At 37.7% G+C, this 22,889-nt stretch overlaps 1 protein-coding gene across 2 annotated transcripts; it reads left to right on the top strand.

The window, feature by feature from the left end:
- The first annotated feature begins 89 nt into the window (after positions 1-89).
- ATG3 (autophagy related 3) lies at positions 90-22,828 on the top strand. 2 transcript variants are annotated; one of them, XM_021549102.3, is made up of 12 exons: positions 90-271; positions 2,970-3,011; positions 6,493-6,542; positions 7,710-7,780; positions 9,504-9,611; positions 11,178-11,227; positions 13,115-13,196; positions 13,708-13,742; positions 14,479-14,634; positions 15,265-15,392; positions 20,812-20,880; positions 22,549-22,828. In XM_021549102.3, the coding sequence occupies exons 1-12, from the start codon at positions 200-202 to the stop codon at positions 22,628-22,630; spliced, it is 945 nt and encodes a 314-aa protein (XP_021404777.1). In that variant the 5' UTR covers positions 90-199; the 3' UTR covers positions 22,631-22,828. The 2 variants fall into 2 exon arrangements, with proteins under 2 accessions (XP_021404777.1, XP_021404778.1); XM_021549103.3 differs by lacking the exon at positions 9,504-9,611.
- Positions 22,829-22,889: the final 61 nt, after the last annotated feature.

The raw sequence follows: 22,889 nt of genomic DNA, 5'->3' as shown, positions 1-22,889 counted from the left end.
TCGCGCGCGGCCCCGCCCTTCACGCCCTACGCGCGCGCACTCTGTGTCGTCACGCGCGTGCGACGGGGGGCGGGGGGAACGTGAGGGGCGGGTCACGTGGGCGGTGGCTGCGGGAGCGCCGTGCCGCGGGCGGGGGGGGCGGCGGCCGCTGCTGTTCGTCTGTCCGCTCGTCCTTCCGTCCGACCGACTGACCGCCGCGATGCAGAACGTCATCAACACGGTGAAGGGGAAGGCCCTGGAGGTGGCCGAATACCTCACGCCCGTGCTCAAGGTGCTGGCCCTGCGCGGGAGCCGGGATGGGGAGGAGGGACACCCATGGCTGTCCCCGCCCGCGGGCGCGCTGCCCTGCAGGAGTCCCGGGAGCGGCTCTCCGTGCCCTTGGCGGCCGGGCCCGAGCCGCTGCGTGGCTGCGGCGCTGGGCGTGCCGGCGCTGCCATCGGCCCTCGTCCCGCAGGGGCCGGAGGGGATGGGGGAGCCCCGGCTGGCTCTCACATCCCGCGCAGAAGGGAGCATCCAGCTGGGAGGGGCGGGCCTCTCTAAGGACTGCTGTTGCTGCTCCTGCTTCTCAAGGAATGATTTAAATGTGTTACTGTTTTCTGTTAAAAGTCACGAAAGTTTTACGTGGTTGTGTGTCCAGGAGTTGGAATCCGAGCGTACAGACAGGCTTTAGCCTGGTTTCAGGAACTGCGTTGCAATGGTTATTTTGGGTAAACGGCAACTTTTTCAGCTGACATTAAAAAACCCAAACCAAAATGACAAAATTAGCCACACCTTCGTTGTGTGAGCAGGTTTTACATAGCACGGCTTATTCCTGTGTCAGAATTACAGTATTAGTACAAGTCTGTGCACCAGTGTAGGTGAGAAGAGCAGAAATAAGCCATTGGGTTATTATAAAAGTAGGCAGCACATCTGTTATAGTTCCTGTTACTGCATATTTAGGTAGAAACAATTATGGTTTTCTGCAGTTGTTAGACTACATCCCATTCTCTGACTCTTATTTACAAACAATTTTTTATACAACACTCAACTTTGTATATGAGTGCTTGACTTGGCAACAGTTTTTTCACTAGTGATATTGATACTTCTGCATGCCTTTGAAAAAAACACTTGTTTATGACAACAGTCTCTCTGCCTATGGATTTGTGGTTTGACCTTTTATGTGTTTTTCACCCTGCAGCTTACATCTCTGGGCAGATAGCAGGGACAGTCAATTATTAATTGAACTTGTCCCTCTGTGGGATGTGAAATGCTCTTGTCTGGATAGTGGACCTTCCTAGAGTTGTCCACCAATGTGAAATGTATGGGTTGCAGTGAAGTTCTGCCATGGGAAGGTGAAGTGAGTTGTTCAGTAGTACAGATGTTGTTGCACAGCTGGTGTAGTAGTGGACAGATCCATGTGTCCAGATGGATTATTGGGAGGGGGCAGGAGTAGAACCTTCCAGAAATGGAAGATGTTCATATTATGTGTATATGTTCCCTTTACAAGGGAGAAATAAATACTGCAACTTGGTAAATTTGAAAGAAACTAGACCTGTGTCTCTCACAATTGAAGAATTTACTTAGATGGGAAAAATGAACTGTTTACCCTCAAGGAACAGAGGATGGATATTTTACATGTTTTCTTTCTGTAATTCCAGAGACACACGTTTGTGCATGTTCCCTACTGCTTATGGTTCATTTTGAGGGGAACCAGTAAGCTGTCTCCACTGTGGTGTTGCACAATGTGTTATTGAGGATTACTGAGTTTTACAACAATTGAAATTACTTTTATTTCAGTCATCTAGCATATAATGATGTTACAATGTTTGCACAGCTGCTGTTTTCCTTATCTTATTCTTAAGTGTATCTTCCTTAGAACTGAGGCGAAAAGGCAGTAATCAGTACATATGAGACAGGTGTGCTCCGTTCATTTTCTGTAGCACAGGTGTAGCACACACTGGGGAAAGAATGCAAATAACCAAGTTTAGCTGGTCTGCATTTGTTCAGTGTTTTCTGGCTGGTTGAATATGATGAAGTTGTGGCTGGAAGCAAGACATGCTCAGTTGATACTTTTAGTCTTAATAAGAGAAAAAAAAAATAGGTTCCTTAGGGCAAGAATGCCATGGTCAAGCTATGCCATGGTCAAAATTGTATTCTCTTTCAAAAGCTGGTTTTGAATACTCTAATGCTGGGAAACAGTAGGATAACTTCGTACTTGAGGCTTTCCTGAAGACACAGACAACTGGAAGTCAAAACATAATACTCTTAGTCTAGATTTGAGTATGATACAAGACATGTTATCCTTAAGCTTCATAAACGTTGCCTTTAATGCCAAAGTACTTAATTTTTCCATGCGGAGTAAATCTGGTGTCTGCTTGCCATCTATTCTTTCACCCACAGGACTCCTCATGACAACATGCAAAAACTGAAGCCGTTTTCGTGGGGCGTATGATGAAGGCACAGGAATGGGCATTAAAAGAGAGTCTATTAATAAGTCTTTGTATTTAACTTTTTCTAACCCAGAGAACAGTTGGTTTGGCCTTTCATTCATGACTTTTCTTAACTGCAAAACCTCATATTGATGCACTGCAGTGTTATTCAATGCCTAGAAGTCTGGAGTCCTTGACAATTAGAATCACTGATTCCAACTGATTTTCTGTTTCTTACTGGCAAATGTAATACTGAGTGGCAGTCATCCTTTCTTCGCTATTACTATAATTGGACATAGCAAAGCAAAAATATTTTGTATAGGTCATAATTTTTCACAATACCTCATATTTTGCAACAAGTAATTTTGGGGAGCCTTACTTCCTCATTTTCTAATGTAAGTTGCCTGCCAGTCATGGCAGAGGTTGCCTCCAGGCTGATTCTTGGCTCTCTGGACAGGACTAATTGCAGAGTGAAAGTAGAGAAGATGTATGCTTGTCCAGTAAAGTGGAGTATGTTGCTTTGTCAGCAGTTCTCAACATTTCTAAACTTTTCTCTTGCAGGAGTCCAAGTTTAAAGAAACTGGAGTAATTACACCTGAAGAAGTAAGTGTCTAGAAACTTAAATTTATTTTGAAAGTAATGATGCATTTTTTAGTCAAACCATGTTAAAAAGATCATGTATTTGCCAATTATTACTTCTTGAAACAATTTCCACAAAGTGAAATTTCTAAGTGACATTTTTTCCTCTACAGATTGAAGTAGATCAGCGTAATTTTTCCTGAGATGGCATTAGGCATCTGAATGTGGCATGCTTCTTTCCTCTATTATGCTGTGAAAAGATTGTAAAGAAGCTGGGTCAACAGCTCCATTTGTCATGGGAGTTCAGGACTGAAGCAGAAATCTATTAGTTTTTAAAATCTTTCCTCTAAGGAGCTTGAATGGGAGCTTTTATCTTTAGAACAGTCTTTGCTTACCTCTGTTTTGGTTCCTTCCAAGGCTCTGTGAAGATCATTACATATATTTGTCCACACCGTGTATTCAATGACTATTATTTTTCCCTCTTCTCATAGGCTGCTTTAGGCTGGTTGTATTTTGGATTGCTGCCAAGCAGTTGTATTTTTTTAAGAACTCCAGTGCAAAGAGCAACTGGATTTTTTTCCTGGAACAGTAAGACCACTGATTGTGTTGAGCTATTTTAATTTCCCCATTTGCTTTTTCTCATAATGAAGTGCTACTGAGCTGCAAATACTTTGTCTTTACAGAGTTCTAATAAAACAGTGTTAAGACTGTTAGGTAGAATGAAAGAAAAATGAAACAATAAAAAATTATAAAGATGAGATGGAAAAAAATGAAACAAATGATGACTGATGCAGGTAGATAATGTGGACAGAAGTATTTTTCCTAATATTGGTGCCTGTATTTTTCTGCTGTGTTGCCCTGGCAAGCAAGCATTCATTCTCTTTCTCTGACACACAAGTAACACACAGAAAAATAGGTTTAGCAACATGATGTTCTGTTCTGATAACCATATGTATGTGTGTATATAAATATTCATATATGCTGAACAATAATACATTATCTTTATTGTATATAAACTAGAATAGCAGAGAAGGTCTAGACAAATGTTCTACCAATATTTAATCCCTTTGTGATTTATGGGAAAAGAATTTGCAGTAGTATTGTGTGGGTCTCAGATTCAGTCAAAGAGAGAAACAGAGAGTTTCTAACCAGGCAGAAGCCTGGGAATCTGTTGGAAAAGAATGCAAATAAGAGGTTTATCTCCATGTTGTTCATACTGCTTATAGTTAAGTTCTATCACTGCGTCAAGCACTCTGCACCAATGGTGTTGTTATTTTCACTTGAGGACCAATGGAACTGGTTTGCACGGAGCTGTGTAAGAAAGAGCTATGTATTTTGAATAAATTGGAGTTTTGCTCCCAGCAGCCTTCTGAGCAGAGTCTGTTCATTCCTGTCCTGCCTCAACAGCGTCATCATCGTAAGAAAAGGCACCTTCTATAGAACATAGAAAGAACCATGCTGTATTACATTAAACAGTTTGCAGCCTTTAAACACCACTGGGAATGTGAATAGTCTGTGTTCTCTGTGTCAAGTTAGATGCTGCTGGGATGAATAAAATGGATACTTCAAAACAGTAGTCGAGAGAACCAATTATACAGCAAGATTAAATTTTTGGTAAATTTAGATGAAGCTGGAGCATGGACCTGCTGATTGTCCCTTTGACAGTCTTTATGTAAGAATGGTTGTTAAAGAAGAATAATAACACTAGGATGTTGCTTTTGAATGAGTTTGGATTTCTTGGGTAATTTAAGTTGTATTTTAGTGAGACACTAACTGGTGTATAGATTTTTGTGGGGTTCCTGTGGCTTGCCACTGAGGATGAATAAATTAAGACTAAAGATGACTCATTAATCACACTCAACACCTACTCCCTTTTTTCATTTATCTGTGTACTTGATTTATCTTAAAAAAATTCTTGCCTCTCATGAGTTCTTATTAGTTAATACCTCCAAAAGATGACACCTGTTTTAATTATGTGTGTAAATACAGGGAAATTGTTAAAACCATTCTCTTCAGAACTAGAAATAAGATGTCCTAGAATTGATCTCCTTCCACTTTCCAGTACTGATTCAGATATGATGAAGCATCAGTGCTTGAGAAATAGAAAGTGAAACCAGCAAGATAATTTTGCTGCCTAAGGTGAAAAAAATGTAGATGAAATTTCAAATGCTGTCTTAAGGCTGTGTGTCTGTTAAGCCCACAAACTACACTGGTTTTTAATCTTTAGTAATATATCTCAACATTGCTGTCACAGAGTTCCAATTCCTTGAACAGAGAATTTTAAGTAATTCTGCAGTTTTGTTTATGTTTACTACGTAAGAGATAATGAGTTTTCAAATTTCCCTGTGTATTGGAAGAATTTGCTGTGTTTTTTTTTTTTAAGGATTCAGTTGTGCTAGAGGTTTCTGTTGAAAATAGATTAAAGGTAAGCACTTTAGCCAAGATGAAGCCTGTTAATCCGTGTGCAGTGCGCACTGTGGTGTTTTCTGCTGTGCTGATCCACCTCCCTTTAGAGGACACAGGGAGGAAATGTCTGTGACCTGCTGCAAGCCTGTTATGTCACACTGCACCAGCTCCTGGGCAGCTGGGGATGGTGCTGTTATAAACTGGCACTTCAAGACAAGAGAGCACCTGTAGCAATAGCTGTGCACCTCATGTTCCAAAGGGACTGCTGCAAAGCCCAACAAAAATCACTTGAGTGCAGGCTTGCCTTCCTCAATTTATGTGTACAAAGGCAAGCCCAGAGGGTTAGACTTTGCTGTGTGAATTTTGAGTTTGTCACACAAGTCTAGCGTGACATTGCTGGCTAGTTTAACATGACAGTATCACTTTGAAATACTAATGCAATTCTATAATAGGCTTCATCTTTGATATTAAGAACAAGAGTGAATATTTTTAAAAACTATTTATTCAGAACAAAGTTACCTATGAGACTTTTAGTATACTAAGTAAGTGGTAATCCATTTTTAGTTTACATCAGTGATCAGCTATTATAGTGATGGTCGTTATATAAAATCTATGCTGTTTATTTGTTTGTTGCAGTTCTCTCACTGGTTCAGTGGATTGATGGTCTTGCTTTTCTTACTGCAAAATTGTTTAGAACAACAAAAGAGAATTAAAGATTTTTTTTTTACATTAAGCTTTTTTTTATCTTTGTAGAAGTTTGAATAGTGGCAAATAAAAATAATTTCTTTATTGCAAAGTAAACAGTCTTACCAGGCCCAGATACTTTTTTGGTTCTTACTAGACTGGCAGGTAGTAGCTTGAAACATTGAATTTGCTATAGTGCTTAGTAAACATTTTGGGTGAAGTTGATTTAATCTTTGCATTTTCATGGTTAGTTGAGATATAGGGTTAAAATAAAGCATCAAGCTGATTGAACCATTTATTAATTACACAGTTAATTGATCAAAGGAATGTGGAACTGAAATACTAATGCTGAGAAAATTTGGAGATTGTTTCCTTCAGCCATATTTAACAGTAATTTTTTTTCCTGCCTTAACAGTTTGTCGCAGCTGGAGATCACTTAGTTCACCACTGTCCTACTTGGCAATGGTAAGTAAAATAGAAAGAATTGTAGAAAGCTATCATTCCTGCCTGTGCTTTGGTGTATTTCCATTGTATTTAGCCATACAGTTGTCAGAGCAGTAAGTGTATTTTACCAGTAAAACTTCTATGATAGCTCTATATTTAAGTCAGGCGGAGTTTTCTTATACTAATTGCTGTATAGCAGTAGTTGAGATGAGGATTTGCTTGGGGATTTTTTGTTTGTTTTTCTAAGGTTTTAGGGGAAATAATCTGTTACATACTGTGAATGCTTTTAGTGCTTAGCTGCAGTAGCAGCATGTCTCCCCAGGTTTGTCTTGGTGATTGAAAAAGCAAAGGCTATGTGCAGCTGGAATTGTTAGGCAGTAGTTGTAAATGGTGTATTTTGACAAGCATTTGTTAATAAATGTATTCAAGTTAGCCCACAGCAGTTCACTTTATGCAGTGATTGCCCTTAGAAATACCTTATGTTTCCTGTACAGTAAGGGTGCAAATAAGGTGCTTCCTTATCTTTTACTGGTGTCTTGCTTTATGAAACTCATCTGCATTGTCTGTGAAGTTGATATCATCAGGGTCTTGGCTCTGTACTGAGCCATAAATTGCTGGAAAAATTACTATGTTGGAATCATTGTATCCCTGACCCTTTGCCACCTCCTTCAGAGAACGCACGATGATGAGTCTGACAGCATTTTGGAATGGGCTATTCAGAATGTTACTCTTATTTCAAACCAAAAGCCACTAAAGGTGAAGGCAAATGCTAGAATAATGTGTAATTAAGAGTACTTAAGCACTAGTGACTATGGACAGATTTTTTTTTTATTTATATGAGTCTGTTTCTTGCTTTTCTGAAGCTGCTTTCTTCAGACATTTGCTACTTTGCTGTTGCTGATCCTAGAAAATTTTATGTAGAATAGATTATTCTGTCAAACCATCTTTGCTTGGCCATCTCAAGATCGTTTTTGAGGCATAAAATGGTTTTGATCTCAGAACAGTTAGGGTTGGCCAAGCTTTCTAACACCATACCAAATGTATGTAGAGAAGAGTAAAGTCATAGCAATCCAATTCTGAGAATATGTCAAGAGGGTTGTATAAAAAGTTCCTGACACAATGTGAAAATAGAAGGGTTCTTTTGTTTGCAGGTCATCAAATTCTTAAATGGTGCACTTCATTTTACAGGGCTTCAGGAGAAGAGCTAAAAGTCAAAGCTTATCTGCCAACAGACAAACAGTTTCTGGTAACTAAAAACGGTAAGGCTGAAATTTAAATATAAGTGTTCTTAGAATTGACAGTATAGTTGACTGTGCTGTCAGCTCTACCAATTGTCTGTATTGATAGGGGAAACAAATACTTCGCACTTCAGATGCTCTGGCTTTGCAAGATTAAAGAAGTTCTTCCTGCACTCCAAAATTCTTTTTCTTAGACCACTTTATAGTAGAGCTTTATGTGAGACATAAAGCTTGCCTTGATTAAGTATAAATGAAGTTTAAACATTATTAACCTCTTTGTCTGTCTTTGCTTCAACTGATGTTCAGTGACTAAAATGAAGATATTTTTATTTTCCTCATTCCTTTGGAAACCCAAGCTATTGAAGAGTTCTCAAAATGTTTTTCATAGTGACACTGATATACTTCTAATTCAAGTATGTAGTTAATGTCAATGCCCGTGTCAATTAGAATCATATAAATACAATCTTGAATTTATTTTTTTCAGCTTCACAGTTGTGTTTATATAATACATGTGATGACTACCTTTTTAATGGATAATAAGGGTAACATTCTGGCACAACTATGGGGAAATCCAAAAGATCTTGTATCACAATGTGTCAAAGGTATTAGATGAAGCATTAGCACTAAGAAAGCCTGAGGAGATTTTTGCTCGCAGAGGGTTGTATTATGTGCTTGGCTTTTCCTCACTGGCTTTTGGAGTCTTGCAGAGCACTGTCATGTGAAAATGACTACAGTAGTGTTGGACATTTTCCTGACATGGGCCTCATGGTTTGATAGCCGGGTGATCTGCTTTGTTTCTTTTCCTGCCTCTACTGGCGTTCCTCGTTGCTCTGATCCTCTTGATGACATTCCAAAATAATGTGTTTCCTGCTGCTGGTGTCACATTGGCCTCCCACCTGAGTAAAAGTTGTGGGCTGTAGTTGAGACTGGGAGCCATCCTACAGACCTCATTTTAGGAGTCTTTGGATGTCTTCACTTTGACTTTCACGGCCCTTTCATCCCTTTCTGAAGGTTAAAGAGCAGTTTTCAAATGCTGCGCTTCATGCAGCAGGTTTGTTTTTCTCTACATTAATAGAAAAGGAAGGAGCATTTTCTACATAGTGCTTGTTTACACTATTGGAAAATACCTGCTTTTCCTTAATCAGATATTCAGTCTTTCTTTGACTATTTTCTGAAAACATTTTCTAAATATCTATTTGAATGGTGCTGTAATGCATATGACAGAAGTTATTCTTAATATTACATGAATTCTGACCTTCTAAACCTCTAGATGTTAAATGATGATTAAACATACCTAACTTATTCCATAAATAACTGATGCAGAATTCTAAAATCTAAATGAATTTGAAAAACTGATGAAAATCCAGGAAAAATTGTCCTTAGTTGTTTACCAGTGCGAAGAAAACATAAAGGTTTTCTCCAGTTGTTAGCAAATGAAAAATTAATTCTTTTCTAATCCTTAAGAGATTGGATGAAACTGCTCTAATACTTAACAGAAAGATGAACTTCTAAGGCTACAGCAATTGTTGTATTTTACATGAAGTAAAATAACTGATACAGCATAACAATATATTTTTGGAAGTTCATACTTTTGCATTTGAAATACAGCCTTAGAATTCCTTAAATATGAGGTATATGAAAGATTGTCATATTTTAGAAGGCCTTGTAGGACAATATCATGCTCCTGTCTGGTTTTGTATAAGAATGACTGATTGCATTCTTTTTGTTTTGCCATTTTTTGTAGTGCCATGCTATAAAAGGTGTAAGCAGATGGAGTACTCAGATGAGCAGGAGGCAATTATAGAAGAAGATGATGGTGATGGGGGATGGGTAGACACTTTTCACAATGCAGGTATTCAAGGCCTTGCTGCAGGCTTTGCATTTGGCAATCTGATTTTCAGTTTCCACTCTTAGAAAGTAAAATCTTTTTAAATACACATCTGTGTACCAACATGTAGTCTGGAGGAAACAAGTTACGTTATCAGCTACCCACCTGATTGGTACATGATGTTTAACTGTGTGGCTGTATGTGCTTGAAACAGGCTCCTTTTCAGAGATGATGGTAATTACTTCAGTATTCTCTTATTAAAATTCTAGGAAGTTATTTTAAAATATGAGCTGTGTACTGAGTCATTCCTTAGTAAGGAAATCCTGTGAAGATGATGTTAGTTTAAATTGTGGATGCTGTCTCAAAAGAAAGATGTTAAGTACAGAGATAAGAGTGAGAGATTATACTATTTTACAGTAAGCCCTTAAATGAGCATGTGTTTATAAAGAAGTCTAAAAAATACTGCTTATATGAATCTATCTCACTGGTTTTTGTAGCACAGTGTCTTATAAACACTTCTGTTTTTTTCTCAGTGGCAATTACATTAGTTTTAGTCTGTTTTATGATGTTCTATCGTGTTGATACAATTCTGTTCTTCAATGATGTGTACTTCACCATTTCCAAAAGTACTCCTCTAAGTTTTTACTTTCTTTGGTGTAAATTTTTTTGCTATAATATGGAGAAAGTTCTCTAAATAGTTTGCCAGGATAGGGAGAAAAAGTGTTGGCAATTATACCTTTTCTTTTCTGTAGACATACATTTTTCATCATTGGCAATTCTTAAAGGCATCATAGTTCATAATTGAATGCCCCCACACCAAAGAAATAATCTGGAACAGCTTTGTCATATCCTTGAATTGAGTGTGCAGTATCCATCCCTGCTGTGAATAGACTCCTCTGCCAGGCTTTTCCTTTCTTGGGCACCATACAGTACAGCACAGCTGTAACACCCTGGCTAAACCTCGCCAAGTCTCTAAATGCTGTCAAATGAGATAAAATCTGTTTCCATAGCTGAATAGCTAATCAGATAAATGTACTCTGTCAAAGCAGAATCTTGGCACATATCCTAAAAGGTACTGTGTGGGAACTGCAGTAAGACTAGAAGGCTAATGGGGAGGATCTCAAGATTGGACACTTCTATCATTTGGGGTGGTTTTATACCCCCACTTCCCCTCAGCTAAAAGCATTGAATGCTCTGCTACATTTTGCTTTGTCATTGCTTTCAGGAAGTTCAGAAATACTCATAAATGCCTGCCTTTTCATTAAGATGCATTTCATTGTTGGATGCGAGTGCCTGTCCTGAGCTCACTTTTATGCAAAAATATCTTAAAATAGAACTCCAGATTCTCAGAGTTCCATCGGCATGGCACATCTGTGCTGTGGTGCTCTGTGTTACTGGTATGGTTTGCTTAGGGATGTCCAGCAGTAAGCATGTTACCAATACCAAATGAACAGCCTCTCATATATCAAGGTTGTTGAGATGTGATTTGGAAAGATGAGAGACTGTTTTTGAAATCCTTGCAAACTCTTCCTATGCTATTCTCTAACCAAGAACCAACCTTTTTTAACAAACTTCTTGTTCAATTTATAGGTATAGTGGGCGCAACAGAAGCAGTTAAGGAGATCACACTAGACAGTAAGGTACTTGTTTCTAAATTTTTGTGTTGCTTTATTACAGACCTGAAGGTAATGGTAGTTCTACCAGTGTCAATCTAGTACTCCCTGTGAAAGATTAAATTATACTTCATCACTAATTGTTTTGCAGATGTCCATTGACTCTCAGAGCCTGTGATATTAGTCTAAGCATGTGCATTTCCTTATTGCTTTGTTTACTGAGACATTTTTCGTTTAGAAATGTCTTTAGCCAGTGTGCTCCTCTACCAGGCTTCTACAAACTGAAAATGAAATTCTTTTTACACTGATACCACCCATTTGTGTTCCAAGACATTAGTGTTTGTAAATCCAATGTAAAGAATTTTTTATGTGGAAATATAAAGTATTTCTTTGTCATCTTCAGCTACAGCAAGCAGACTTTCAGCACATTGGTCCAGTTTGACATGTTTATGCCCTTCAGTTTAGAAGAACTTTACCTCTTTAAATGTATATATGTTATGAAGTCCTCAGTTTCTGCATGTTTCCAAAAAAGTCACTTCAGCAGGAAACAAACCTAAGTCCTCAGGAAGTATTTGAAATGCAAATGTATTGGCAAACGTGTTCAAGAAACATGAAGAACGTCACAGAGACACAAAATGCTTTTAAAGATGAGTTTGTATGGGGAGTTCTGTCTGTATGTTATGAGCATCCAAGAAGCCTTGGATTCTAAAAATTAGTGGGGAAAAAATGGGCTGCCCCATGCTACTGCATAATTATAAATGGCTCAAAATACTATTGATTTGATGAACTGTGAAGTGCAGGTATTCCAAATGACTTTGCTCAATATAGTGAAAATGCTGGTTTTTTATAAGTCGGTAACATGAGGGTGGAAGAAATACTCAAGGAATAACTGAAGTTGATCACTTTTTCTGCAAAACACAATGCTTGCAGAATGTTACTGTGGTTCATAACTGCTGTTGTATGTTTTGCATTGGATTTTAGTTCCAGTGTATGTAGAAAAACTTGCTTGCTTGCACGTCCACAATTGCTTGGAGTTGCTTGGAGGACAACTCTTTCCTGCCAATGTTCTCTTTGACAATGCACTTTGTAACTTAGTTTCTTACTGGTTTTGGTGGTTTGGATTTTTTAAATGAAAAATCAGCCACCTAACTAACTGTAGTAGTTATTTGGAGTATTCTCCTAAAATCTTTATGAAATCTCTGTAAACTGAGACCTTTACTTTCTGAATTTCATTGGAGTTGTCCATTGGATTCTATGCTCTGCAAGGCCCAAAGGTCACCTGTGGGCTTATGCTGTATTTGTTTCTGTTGGACTATAATTCTTGAGTTGCGGAATTATATCAAAATGTGATACCTTTTGTGACTCTCTTGTGTTTTACAATAATTAAGGAACTGGACAGGGCTCATAGTCTGAAACTGGGTGACACTTCCAGTGATATGATAGAGTTTTCTGTAGTCCTCAAAGAGGAGAGGGTTGGACTCAATCATCCTTATGGGTCCCTTCCTTGAGATATTTTATGATAACTGCTGCACTGTTGGCTGTGGGTTAGAACTTAAAAACATCTTAACCTACATGTTTAGTCTTAGCTGTTTAGTCACTGCCTTTCATTTGAGATAGCTGGATCTTTTGATTGCTTAACACCATGGATGCTTTTCTTTATTTAGAAATAAAATAATTCCAGAATGCAAAGTCAAAGGAAAACTTTTTAAATGGATTTTTAATGTCATACTAGGACTTTGAAACAAGGATGAGTTATTAAGCTAGTGTTTGAGTTCACTCCTTCTTAATATTTCAGAAATCATATTTCTGGCTCACTGAATGTGTTGACTGGACTTAACACCTTCAGTTTTTTAGCTGTTAGACTACATAGATGCAACAGTCATTAAAGCAGTATTTTCAATTTAACTTCTAAAGGATAATATAAAAATACCAGAGTGTTCAGCATCTTGTGAAGATGATGATGAGGAAGATGAAGGAGAAGCTGCAGACATGGAAGGTATTTCCTTAAATTGGGTGGGACATATTTTATTTCAGGTCTTTAACTAAAGCAGTACACTCTAAAACACCACTCATTCTTTGCAAGGAATTCATGTTGAAAAATTTCAGCAGGCCTCTGCTCTTTAGTGTCTTTTGTATGGTTTTACTGGTGCATGTTTACTCTAATTTATGTGCCAAAAACCTGACTGAATGTTAGTGACTAGAAAATTGTGTAGCAGAACAGCTGTAAGAAAGTATAAACTAGGGATTTAGCACAACTTCCTTCCAGCTTTGTACCTACACTTAATCTGCCTATATAAAATCACTGAAGTACAGCTCTTCACCTACTAACTGTAGTCTTGGTCAAATTTATGTTTAAAAAGGGATAGTCTGGTTTGGGGATTGGGAAGGCTACCTGAATAAAACTTCTTTAGATACATGTAGATTTTTTTTTAAATAGTTGTGTATGAATGACAAATATAATGACTGGCTACAAGCTGAACACAGAATTTTATGGGTCTTCTTTTCAGAGTATGAAGAAAGTGGGCTATTGGAGACAGATGATGTGAGTGAACAGTTCTCTATCTTGCCTGTTAGAATATAAGCACAAGCAAAGTAAAATGATAAATGGCTGAAATAAAAAGCTTATGAATAGTAGGGTTACTGAGCTTGGATTCCTAGGGATTTGTCTCCTGCCAATCTACTGCACTAACTTGAACCTTTGGGTCCTCAAAGATTTTTCCCACAGAAATTTTCCTTGGTTTTGCTAATCCTTTTTGCTCTGCTTGCACACACAGCACTGTATTCATGAGAAGTTAAAAAATGTAGTGGTGGTTCTTGGGGTTTACACAAGGAGGATGAGTGGCCTGTAGGTTTAGTAGATTACACCAATCCATCAGACTTTTATGAGAGAAAACAAAAGGCCTCATTGTTTGTGGTATTATGCCAAGGTCTTCATGAACCTGCACAAACTGAGACCTTTGCCTTCTGAATTTCATTGGAATTGTCTGTTATTTTTGAAAGAAGGTATACGGTGTAAGGGCTGTAACAACATAGCTGCCTGCTTCCTTAAGAAATCAGACCTTTTTTGAAAAGTAAAAAAAGTCACCAAAAATAAAACCAAAAAATACTTGTTGGGGGAGAAACTGATGCTCCAAATTTAGAAATAAAAACAAACCATAAACTGGGGGTTTTTGTGCCCACTTAAGAACATTATTAAAAGTTTTACTTGACAGGTAGGATGAGAAAGGAGGGAACCCAAGCAAGATTATTCTAATCTTATCATTTTTACCTTGAACCAGGCAACACTTGACACACGACACATTGTAGAAGCTAACAAAACTAAAGTTGATGTTGGAGGGGAAGATGCTATTCTACAGACTAGAACCTATGACCTCTACATCACTTACGACAAATACTACCAAACTCCAAGGCTCTGGTTATTTGGATATGATGAGGTATATCTGTGTTGGGGATTTTTTCCTACTTCTGTGAAATTAGACTCACTGTATCAAATAGACTATTTTGTTGCTTATTCACAATCAAAATTTAAAGGGGAAAATGGTGAGAAAACCGTTAAGCAATATAGGCTTGTAGGCAGGACTTTTATTGTACTTTCAACAAGTTGGAACAGTTTCACTGAAAACTGAGCATCACTGAGCACATTTTTAAGGAAGCCACTGGCGTTATTGTTAGCACTGTAGAACTGGTAATTACCTCAGTAAACTGGGTCAAGTAAGCAGGTATGTGTTTCCATCACCTTCAGAAGGAAGGGAATATATAAATAGTTTTTCCTTTTAATCACTAGGTTTCTTGAGTTAAATTGAGTAGGGCCCACTCTTTAAATACTGAGGTGGGAACCTAGTTGGTTGTCAAATACATTGGCTTTATCACTCAAAGGAAAATCTGTGCAGTACCATTTTTATAGCATATGGATTTTAACACACTCAGTTCTTTCATTGTACCTTCAAAACCTTTTTATTTTAGATGCCTATGAGTTTTGGGTCATCATCAATTACTGATGTTAGAAAGGAGCAAGATTCTTTTTTAGTAACACTTCTGTTCTTGGGTTCCTTGTTCCTCTCTAGGAGCGGCAGCCTTTAACAGTAGAGCATATGTATGAAGATATTAGTCAAGATCATGTCAAGAAAACAGTGACCATTGAAAACCATCCTCATCTTCCTCCACCTCCCATGTGTTCAGTTCATCCATGCAGGTAAGTCTTTGTTTCTGGTCTGGTACAGCCTGCACTAGATACAAGGCACTTCACTGCTTTTTTTCAGGTTTTCTGGACATATTTCTACATTTGGCTTCTTGTGAGGCAGTATGAAAGGAAGGGGTCAGCAATTCTCTGAGTTCATTCCAGGGCTCACTTCAGCAAGTGTGTTCTGCAGTTAGTGCTGTCTTCTTTGATCAGATGCTTTTTAAACTCCTCTTCCCTATGTACTCCAGGAGGTGGCAGACTACAAGAATTCCATGAAATAAAGTTTTATGCTTTTGTCTACTTTCTGGGGAGGGCAGAAGTACAGTGTATACTTTTGGCAGCAGAAAAAGCTATTTGAACATTAAATAGCATTTTCTTATTTTATGTTAACTGTCTTCTGCTCCCCTTTAAATTTTGCACTGATAAATACAGATCCTGTGATTGTCACACCAAAATATTTGTTGAACACAACTGCAAAACACAGTTGCTTTTTTTGGGTATTTAATGTTCCATTTTCCATGTTTCTCACCCAAGACACAGGAAGCTTGTAGTTTGACTTGCTGCACAGATATTTTTTAGGTCTTTGAAAGGTGCATTTTTGTCTTAGATGTAGGCCCTAACATCGTTTTAGGTGTCGTAGTGATACAGAGCCAGTATTTGAAACAGTGTAATTCCTCTTGACAGTATGAAGTTCCTGGAGGTACAAGTTGGGCTTTTACTTTTAAGAAAAGATACTCTTTGTATGATTGCATATGTCTAAAAAAAATTCAGAGTTCAGATAACTACTTTAAGTTTAATTTCCCTTGATTTAAACATTTTGGATATCCGTGTCACTAGTTGAGTATCAAATAATCAGCATCTTGTTGACAAGCTTGTGGTCATTTTCACAGACTTGGAGCATTCTTGCTTCTGGTTTAGCTTTTATTTGTGCATCAGCCTTTAGAGAAGAGAGCAAGAGAACTTTGCAACAAGTACTGTATTGCTAATATTGGTCTTAAGAGGATATATATTCATGTGCTTTATAAATCTGTATATCATGTTTCTTGCAGTTCACAGTTCATTAGCCATTGTTTTTCAAAAGTGTTTGCTTTTGCCAAGCAGTCAGACTTACATTTGGAGAGTATTGAGCAGAGAAGCCGTTGTACTGGGAAGTAACTTTTCCCATCTAGTGGTCTAATAGAAAATTTTGGAGTTGTAAAGTTTATTTTTGGTCTTTAAATCATCAGGTTTAAGTCTGTTCTAACATGAAAATGTCAGTCTGGGTGCTCGAGTAATATGAGAAGCAGAACTGGAAGAACTGCAAAGCAAATAATAAAGAATAGAACATAACACAACATAAGGCTTCTGTTAATCTGTGGGACCACCACATGTTGAATACTGGAGTACAGCTCTGTTCATCTGTTCTGTAGTCTGTGAGGTGAAAGAAGATTAAAACTGGAAAAGATAAGGAGATTTGTGTGGGATAACTAAATTTATAAAGCTCTTTCCCATATGAAAATATTGAATAATGTGTGTGTCCCTTAATATTTGAAAAAAGCTGAGCAGGGAATTGTGGTATCGGTGACTTTCACCATGAATGACATAGGAGGTGAAGTAACAGTATTTAAGTTTTCTTCCAATAGTGAAACTGGTGGCATTGAATGCTACTCTGCTTTCATGTTCAAAGCCAGAAAGGAGTAATTTCTGCACACACCACCTAAATGAGGTACTTATTTAAGCAATAGCATGCTAATGAAATAAAAATTTGTCAAGTGTAGTTACTAGAAGGATTCAGAATAAGAAAGTCCCTGGGTAATTTCCAGCATACTGCTGGAAATTAGTAGTGCTTTCGACAGAGCATTTATGAGATGCTTGTTCCAGCCTCATTATTGAGCATGTACTATAAGATAGGAAGCAGAACCAGGTAGATCTTTGGTTTGATCCAGTAAGATGTTCTTGTACCTTCTACGAACATACCAGTCTTAATCTCAACCTGTTAGTGACTTTGACTGTCTTATTGTTTGCTGTCTGGAGGATTTTGGATAAAAGACAGGTGCAGCTTTTTTGTGCAACTAGTGTTTTTGAAGGAGTGTCAAGCAGGAAGAATGAAGGCATTCTTAACAGACTGACTGGGAAGATAATTAATAGGAGAAAAGGAGGACAAAAATCCTGAAGCCAAAATTTAATTTACTTTGTGTTTGCTGGAAGCTTTCCTAGTAAATTATTTTGGAAGAAGCTCCTGTTGATGTATATTTGGAGGGCACTTTTAAAACAAAGAAAGATGCAGAGATATGTCAGCATGGCAGCCCTCACAGACTCAGTAGAACTGTGGGGTTTATATTTTATAAAATTGTGGCTGCAATTTTATGTGCTTAGTTTTAGTTATGATTCTGCAGGGGTGTTAGCAGTGCACTGCTAGTCTGTGAATTTGGGTTGAGTCTCTTCACAGGTGAGAGCCCTGTGGTCATGTTTTCACTTCTTCTGAAGCCAGTGAAGTGCCAGTTCCTTTGTTATGTAATCTACACTTTTGCTTGAAGGGATGGTTTATATCATAAGACTTGTTTCAGCTTTAAGTGTGAAAGAGATGATTGATAGTGGAGTGAAACAGGTCTGTTGCTAGTCTTAAAAATGGAGGAAACTGTAGCCCTTCTCAAAAAGTGATGTCATGGATCTGCAACTGCTTAACACTGGAAAGAGTCTAAAAGGTAGTGTGAAGACTGAAGAAAGAGGCTAACAGCATACATAAAATGGAGGTTTTAAGAATGTTTTCTTACTTTCCAAGTGAGCTATTCTATTTTTTCAAATTGGTAAGGCTAACAGCTAAGAAGGTCTGGGCTTCTGGATAAAACCCAATAGCCAATCTGTTCCTTTGTTTTTAATTCAGCTAGAACTACGAGTGTGTAAGTTGTATCTGTTGCTTCCCATCATGTTACAGAAATTGTGTAATGTAAGATATTTGTATGATTCCAAACATTTTTATTGCAATGTGAATATCCTCGTGTCAGGCGTCAGAGAAAGTAAAGAAACAGCAGTCAGATGCCACTGTCAGCTGCTTGAGATTGCTTCTATTTTGAGTAGTTAGTGAAAATTGTTCATCTTACAGCTTTTCTGTAAGTTGTAGTTCTTGTCAGCATTTCTATGGTACTGGGAGGAACACAGTCAACTTCCTCATTCATTGCTGTAAACTGTTTTAGTCATGATTCTCAGCTTTTTCAGTGTGTGCTCTGAAGTGACTATCAAACATACTAACTACTAAACACATTTACAGTTAAATCATGATTACTTGCACTAATTCCAATTACTTTTTTTTTTTTCTCCATTTCAGAATAGTGATAGGCTTTTGAACACATTTTGCTTCTAATGTACCTTAGATATCTGCAGGGAAAGATTTCTAGATAGTAAGATATTGTAGCTTAGATTTCTTCAAATTTATTTCTTACCTTTGTAGTGTATTTATATATTTTATGTTTATTCCTCCAAGTTTTCTTACAGAAGGAGGCTGAAAACAGGAAACAAACTTTACAAAGTTTATAAAGCACCTACAAAGCTTTTCATGAGTGACTGTATGACAGTGAGAATGACCATTACTCTGTGTCCAGTATAGAATTTGAGGTATCTGAGTAGTTCTTAGAAAACAGAAAAGACCAAATGTCATTAAGATGTATGAAGTTGAGCCAGTATGTTCTTAAAGACTTCTAATGGCTGCATGGTGACCTGTATTCTATGCAGTAAAAAAACACTCCTCAGTTACGCATAAGGTCAGAACTTAAGTTTTGACAGAGGTCAGCTTCCTACAGAGAAGCAGCTGGCCTTGGCACCTGAAATGGCATGTGTTCCACAGGGCATCGTGAGTGTCCAGAATTGGAATCAGCTCTGAGGGTTAGTTGACTTGCAAAGACCCACAGTAAATGACAAATGCTGACCTTTAATATTTCCCCAGACTTGCATGTTCCTGTTTACAGTGTGTCTTGGTAACTTTGCAACAGCTTCCTTCCTAGTTTGAAGCCACTGGCAGCATGATTAACTTTGGAGGTAATTACTAAATGCCAGTTACTGGTCAGCTATTTAGATTGACGTATTGGTATCAAGGCATGGTCAGAAAGTTATGCAAACTCTGCTTCCCACTCATCCTTCTTCTCAGTTGGCACTTTGGTCATTTTAGAATGGATATTTTAAATTGCTGCTGCTCACTAACCTGCAGTGCTGTGTAGATGGATCCCCACAGCCCTATATTATGTCACTGGTGAAGATTACCTGCAGAATCTTCTATTTAAAACAAGGTTGAAGTATAGATAAAAGTAAAAATAATTATACAACCCCTGGGAGTTTGTGTTGAAGGTACATAATTTAATATACAGTAGTTCTGCCCTCTTGATTTGGTATGTACTTCATCCCTTAGTTTATGGGATAGAAGAACTGCCTTGAACACAAGAACATTACTTCCAAATTGTAACTGGTGATTAAAAGATTTGGCGTCTTTATCATTAAGGATATTCCAATCTATAGCAGACAAGTTATAGCACTCAAGACTGAGTGATCTGTTCTAGTTGACTGCTCATTGAACAAGGAGGGTTTTAGACTAGATAATGACCAGACTTTTCCAGCCCTGGCTATTTTGTAATTTTGTGTGCCATTCCCAGGACCAGCTTTGTGCATAAATATCATGTGGTTCATTCGTAGTAGGTCTGGGATGTCACTGATGAGAATGTAAAAACTCAGTGAGCTGAGAAGTGCTTTTCCTTTCCTGTAGTGCTTTGCAATAAGAGTTACAAGAAAGAAGTAGCTTAGAAACTGTTGATTTGCTATAGAACCCAAGTTACCACCAGAGAAAGTTTCCATACCCTAAACCAGTCCTAGAGCAATAGTTCTGAATTTATGCAGGGCTGATTTAATCTGCCTTTCCTAGGAAACTATTACTTGTTTTAGTGTTTTAAACCTCTTTAAGCTTTACAAGTTTGAGTTCAGCAGAGGCAGCTAAAAATGATACAGCAATTTCTAGACATCATCTTCAGGGGGCATCTGGGAACTTCTGGTGGCTGACTGCTGGTCAGTATTGCCTTCTAGAGACTTACCTGGGGGCTTTATTGGCATTTAGCAATTAAAAATTATACTAGTGTCAAGCAGTATGCATTCACTCTCATGGCACTCTACATTGAGCATACATTTGACATATGACATTGAGTCTATATTGTAGCATACTACATTTTTTGCTTTCTGTGGGAATTTAAGGAGCTGATAAATAATGTTACATTCATCACTTAATGTTAATTTTCAGTTACTGTTGCTATTTTATTTTCTCAGTAAACTGAAAATTTCATCTTGCTGCTTCTGAACCTAATGGTCCAAAATTAATTAATTTGCACAAAACCTATTTGTCCTGATGATCTATTTGTCCTGATGAAGAGTGAGTTGCCTCTTCCTTAAAATGTTTTGTTTCTGACGTGTTTTTCAGGCATGCAGAAGTCATGAAGAAAATAATTGAGACTGTTGCAGAAGGTGGAGGAGAACTTGGAGTTCACATGTATCCTTTTTAATTATTGTGCAGATTCTCGGACACTTCTTGCAGTATAAGGTCTGTTACCTCAAAGTTCATAAGCTGAAACACAATAGTGTGTGAAAGCAGTGAATAACTGCTTGGGTTATTTTTGGGTTTTAACTTGCTGGAGTTCTGGGATAAGTTGTACAAACAGACTCCATTAAGTTTTTGGGGAAACATGAGGGGGTGTATGGCAGCAGCCATGGGGAAGGCATGTAGTTTTGAAGGGACAGGATTGAGCCCTTGTTTGTAAGGGTGTGAAGGAGGTAGCTGTGGGCATGAAATGGGGATGCCAGTGTAGAAGGGTGAGACTGGAGGTTCACAGACTCCATCCAGAGTGTAATCACTGCTTAGCAGAGCATCTTTTGTATTAGATTTTAATCTGAAATTAATTTCTGAAAGATTTAGAGTTCCCACTATTCTCTATTCTGCATATGAGCAATATCTAGGGAAAATAACATTGCTGACAAAAAGCAATGAAAATCATATAAACCACTCTGCACATCAATATAAAATGCCTCACAATTAAAATTTTCTTTCAGAAAGCTGAGTGATCTTAAGCTTTTTAGTAATCAATAGTATGCTTTGTGACTGGAGCGATCTCTGTGATAAAGGCAATTGTGTCCTTTCAAAATAGTGTTCTTTGCTGCTGTAGGGCAAATAAACAGGAATTACTGAGCAGCTAAAGGTCTTGAATCAGTAAAATTGTCATTTACTGTGTGAGTTGAGACTTGCTCAATCTGTGCAACAAGCAACTGGAACTGAACTAGAAAATAACTTGTCTGTCATGGTTGTTCAATCCTCAGTAGTTGAAAGTAGCTTTTTTCTCATTTTTCTTTTTTTTTCTAAATAACAAATTGGGGCATTTTTAACATTTCTTTACTCATTTTCATCTTGTTTGTAAAGAAATGGTCTAAGAGACTGTTACGTCAAAACAGTTGGGTTTGCTTACATCCAGTACCAATGTAACTTAATAGTCAGTTGAAAGTAGTGATTTCTCTTAAATTTTCAGTTCCCTGTCTACCTCTTTCCCACATGGACAGAGGCTTTAGATTGTAATTATTCAGTATACTCCAGAATGCAAATTCAGGCCAAACATACATTTGAAAGGGATACATACAAGGAAACTCTTCTCTGCAAATGTAGACTGTTCACCTTGGTTAAGTTCATCTCTGTACTTTCCCTTGTGAGCAGGCAGGAGCTCTTTTAAAGGATGGTTCAGAATAGGAACTGATTTCTTTTTCTGAGCCCCTGAAACACTGAGGAGAGGAACCTGCTTTCCCTGCAACTACAGGAAGGGATTAGCTTTGCTGGGTACAATTCACCTTGGCATTTGTTAATAACAAATATTAAGAATGTAAATGGAGTTGGTAATGTTTATGTGGTATCTGCAAGATACATTGAAAATAACTCTTGGTTCCCTGCATTTACTTAAACCAGGAAGGTCTATTTTTGGTCAAGCATTGGATGTCATTACCAGAATTCTTTAGTATTAATCTCCCAGTCTTAACTTTGAGTAGCTCTTAACTCTAAAGTAGCTAGGTGTTATTTTCCTATTAATAAGAAATACTGCTGAGCAGACCGTCAATGTGACTTCTGCTTTGTTTTTCTGGATTTCTAGCTATTGTACATTTTCCTTAATAAGACACTCAGGTACCTTCTTATTTTCTTGAAATTTGTACAGGCGGTCATTCCAACGATAGAATACGACTACACGAGGCACTTTACAATGTAACTAAAATAAGAGATGTGTTCCTCTAATTATCAAATCTTTTTTTAAATAACCCAGCCATGTGACTTACACAACATTATACACAATTTCTGTAACTAATCTTTTATCAACTTGATGCATTAAAAAAAAATGTTCCATTACCAGCCTCTTTAATAAAAATCTCTGTGTGTAATATAAATAAATCACTTTCATTCCAGTACAGATACTGCACTAAGAAGTGGGATTTTTTTTCTCCGTAATTCCTTAATTTCCTTTCATGAGA

This window comes from Lonchura striata, chromosome 1 (genome assembly GCF_050655825.1).
Source record: "Lonchura striata isolate lonStrDom1 chromosome 1, ASM5065582v1, whole genome shotgun sequence".
NCBI lineage: Eukaryota > Metazoa > Chordata > Aves > Passeriformes > Estrildidae > Lonchura > Lonchura striata.
The sequence above is the reverse complement of the archived record's forward strand: the minus strand, read 5'-3'. Positions and strand labels throughout refer to the sequence as shown.

Coding starts and splice junctions, on each gene's coding strand:
- ATG3 (XM_021549102.3), top strand. CDS start 200: ATGCAGAACGTCATCAACACGGTGAAGGGGAAGGCCCTGGAGGTGGCC. Junction 9,612..11,177: donor AGACACTTTTCACAATGCAG/GTATTCAAGGCC, acceptor TTCAATTTATAG/GTATAGTGGGCGCAACAGAA. Junction 13,743..14,478: donor GGCTATTGGAGACAGATGAT/GTGAGTGAACAG, acceptor ACCTTGAACCAG/GCAACACTTGACACACGACA.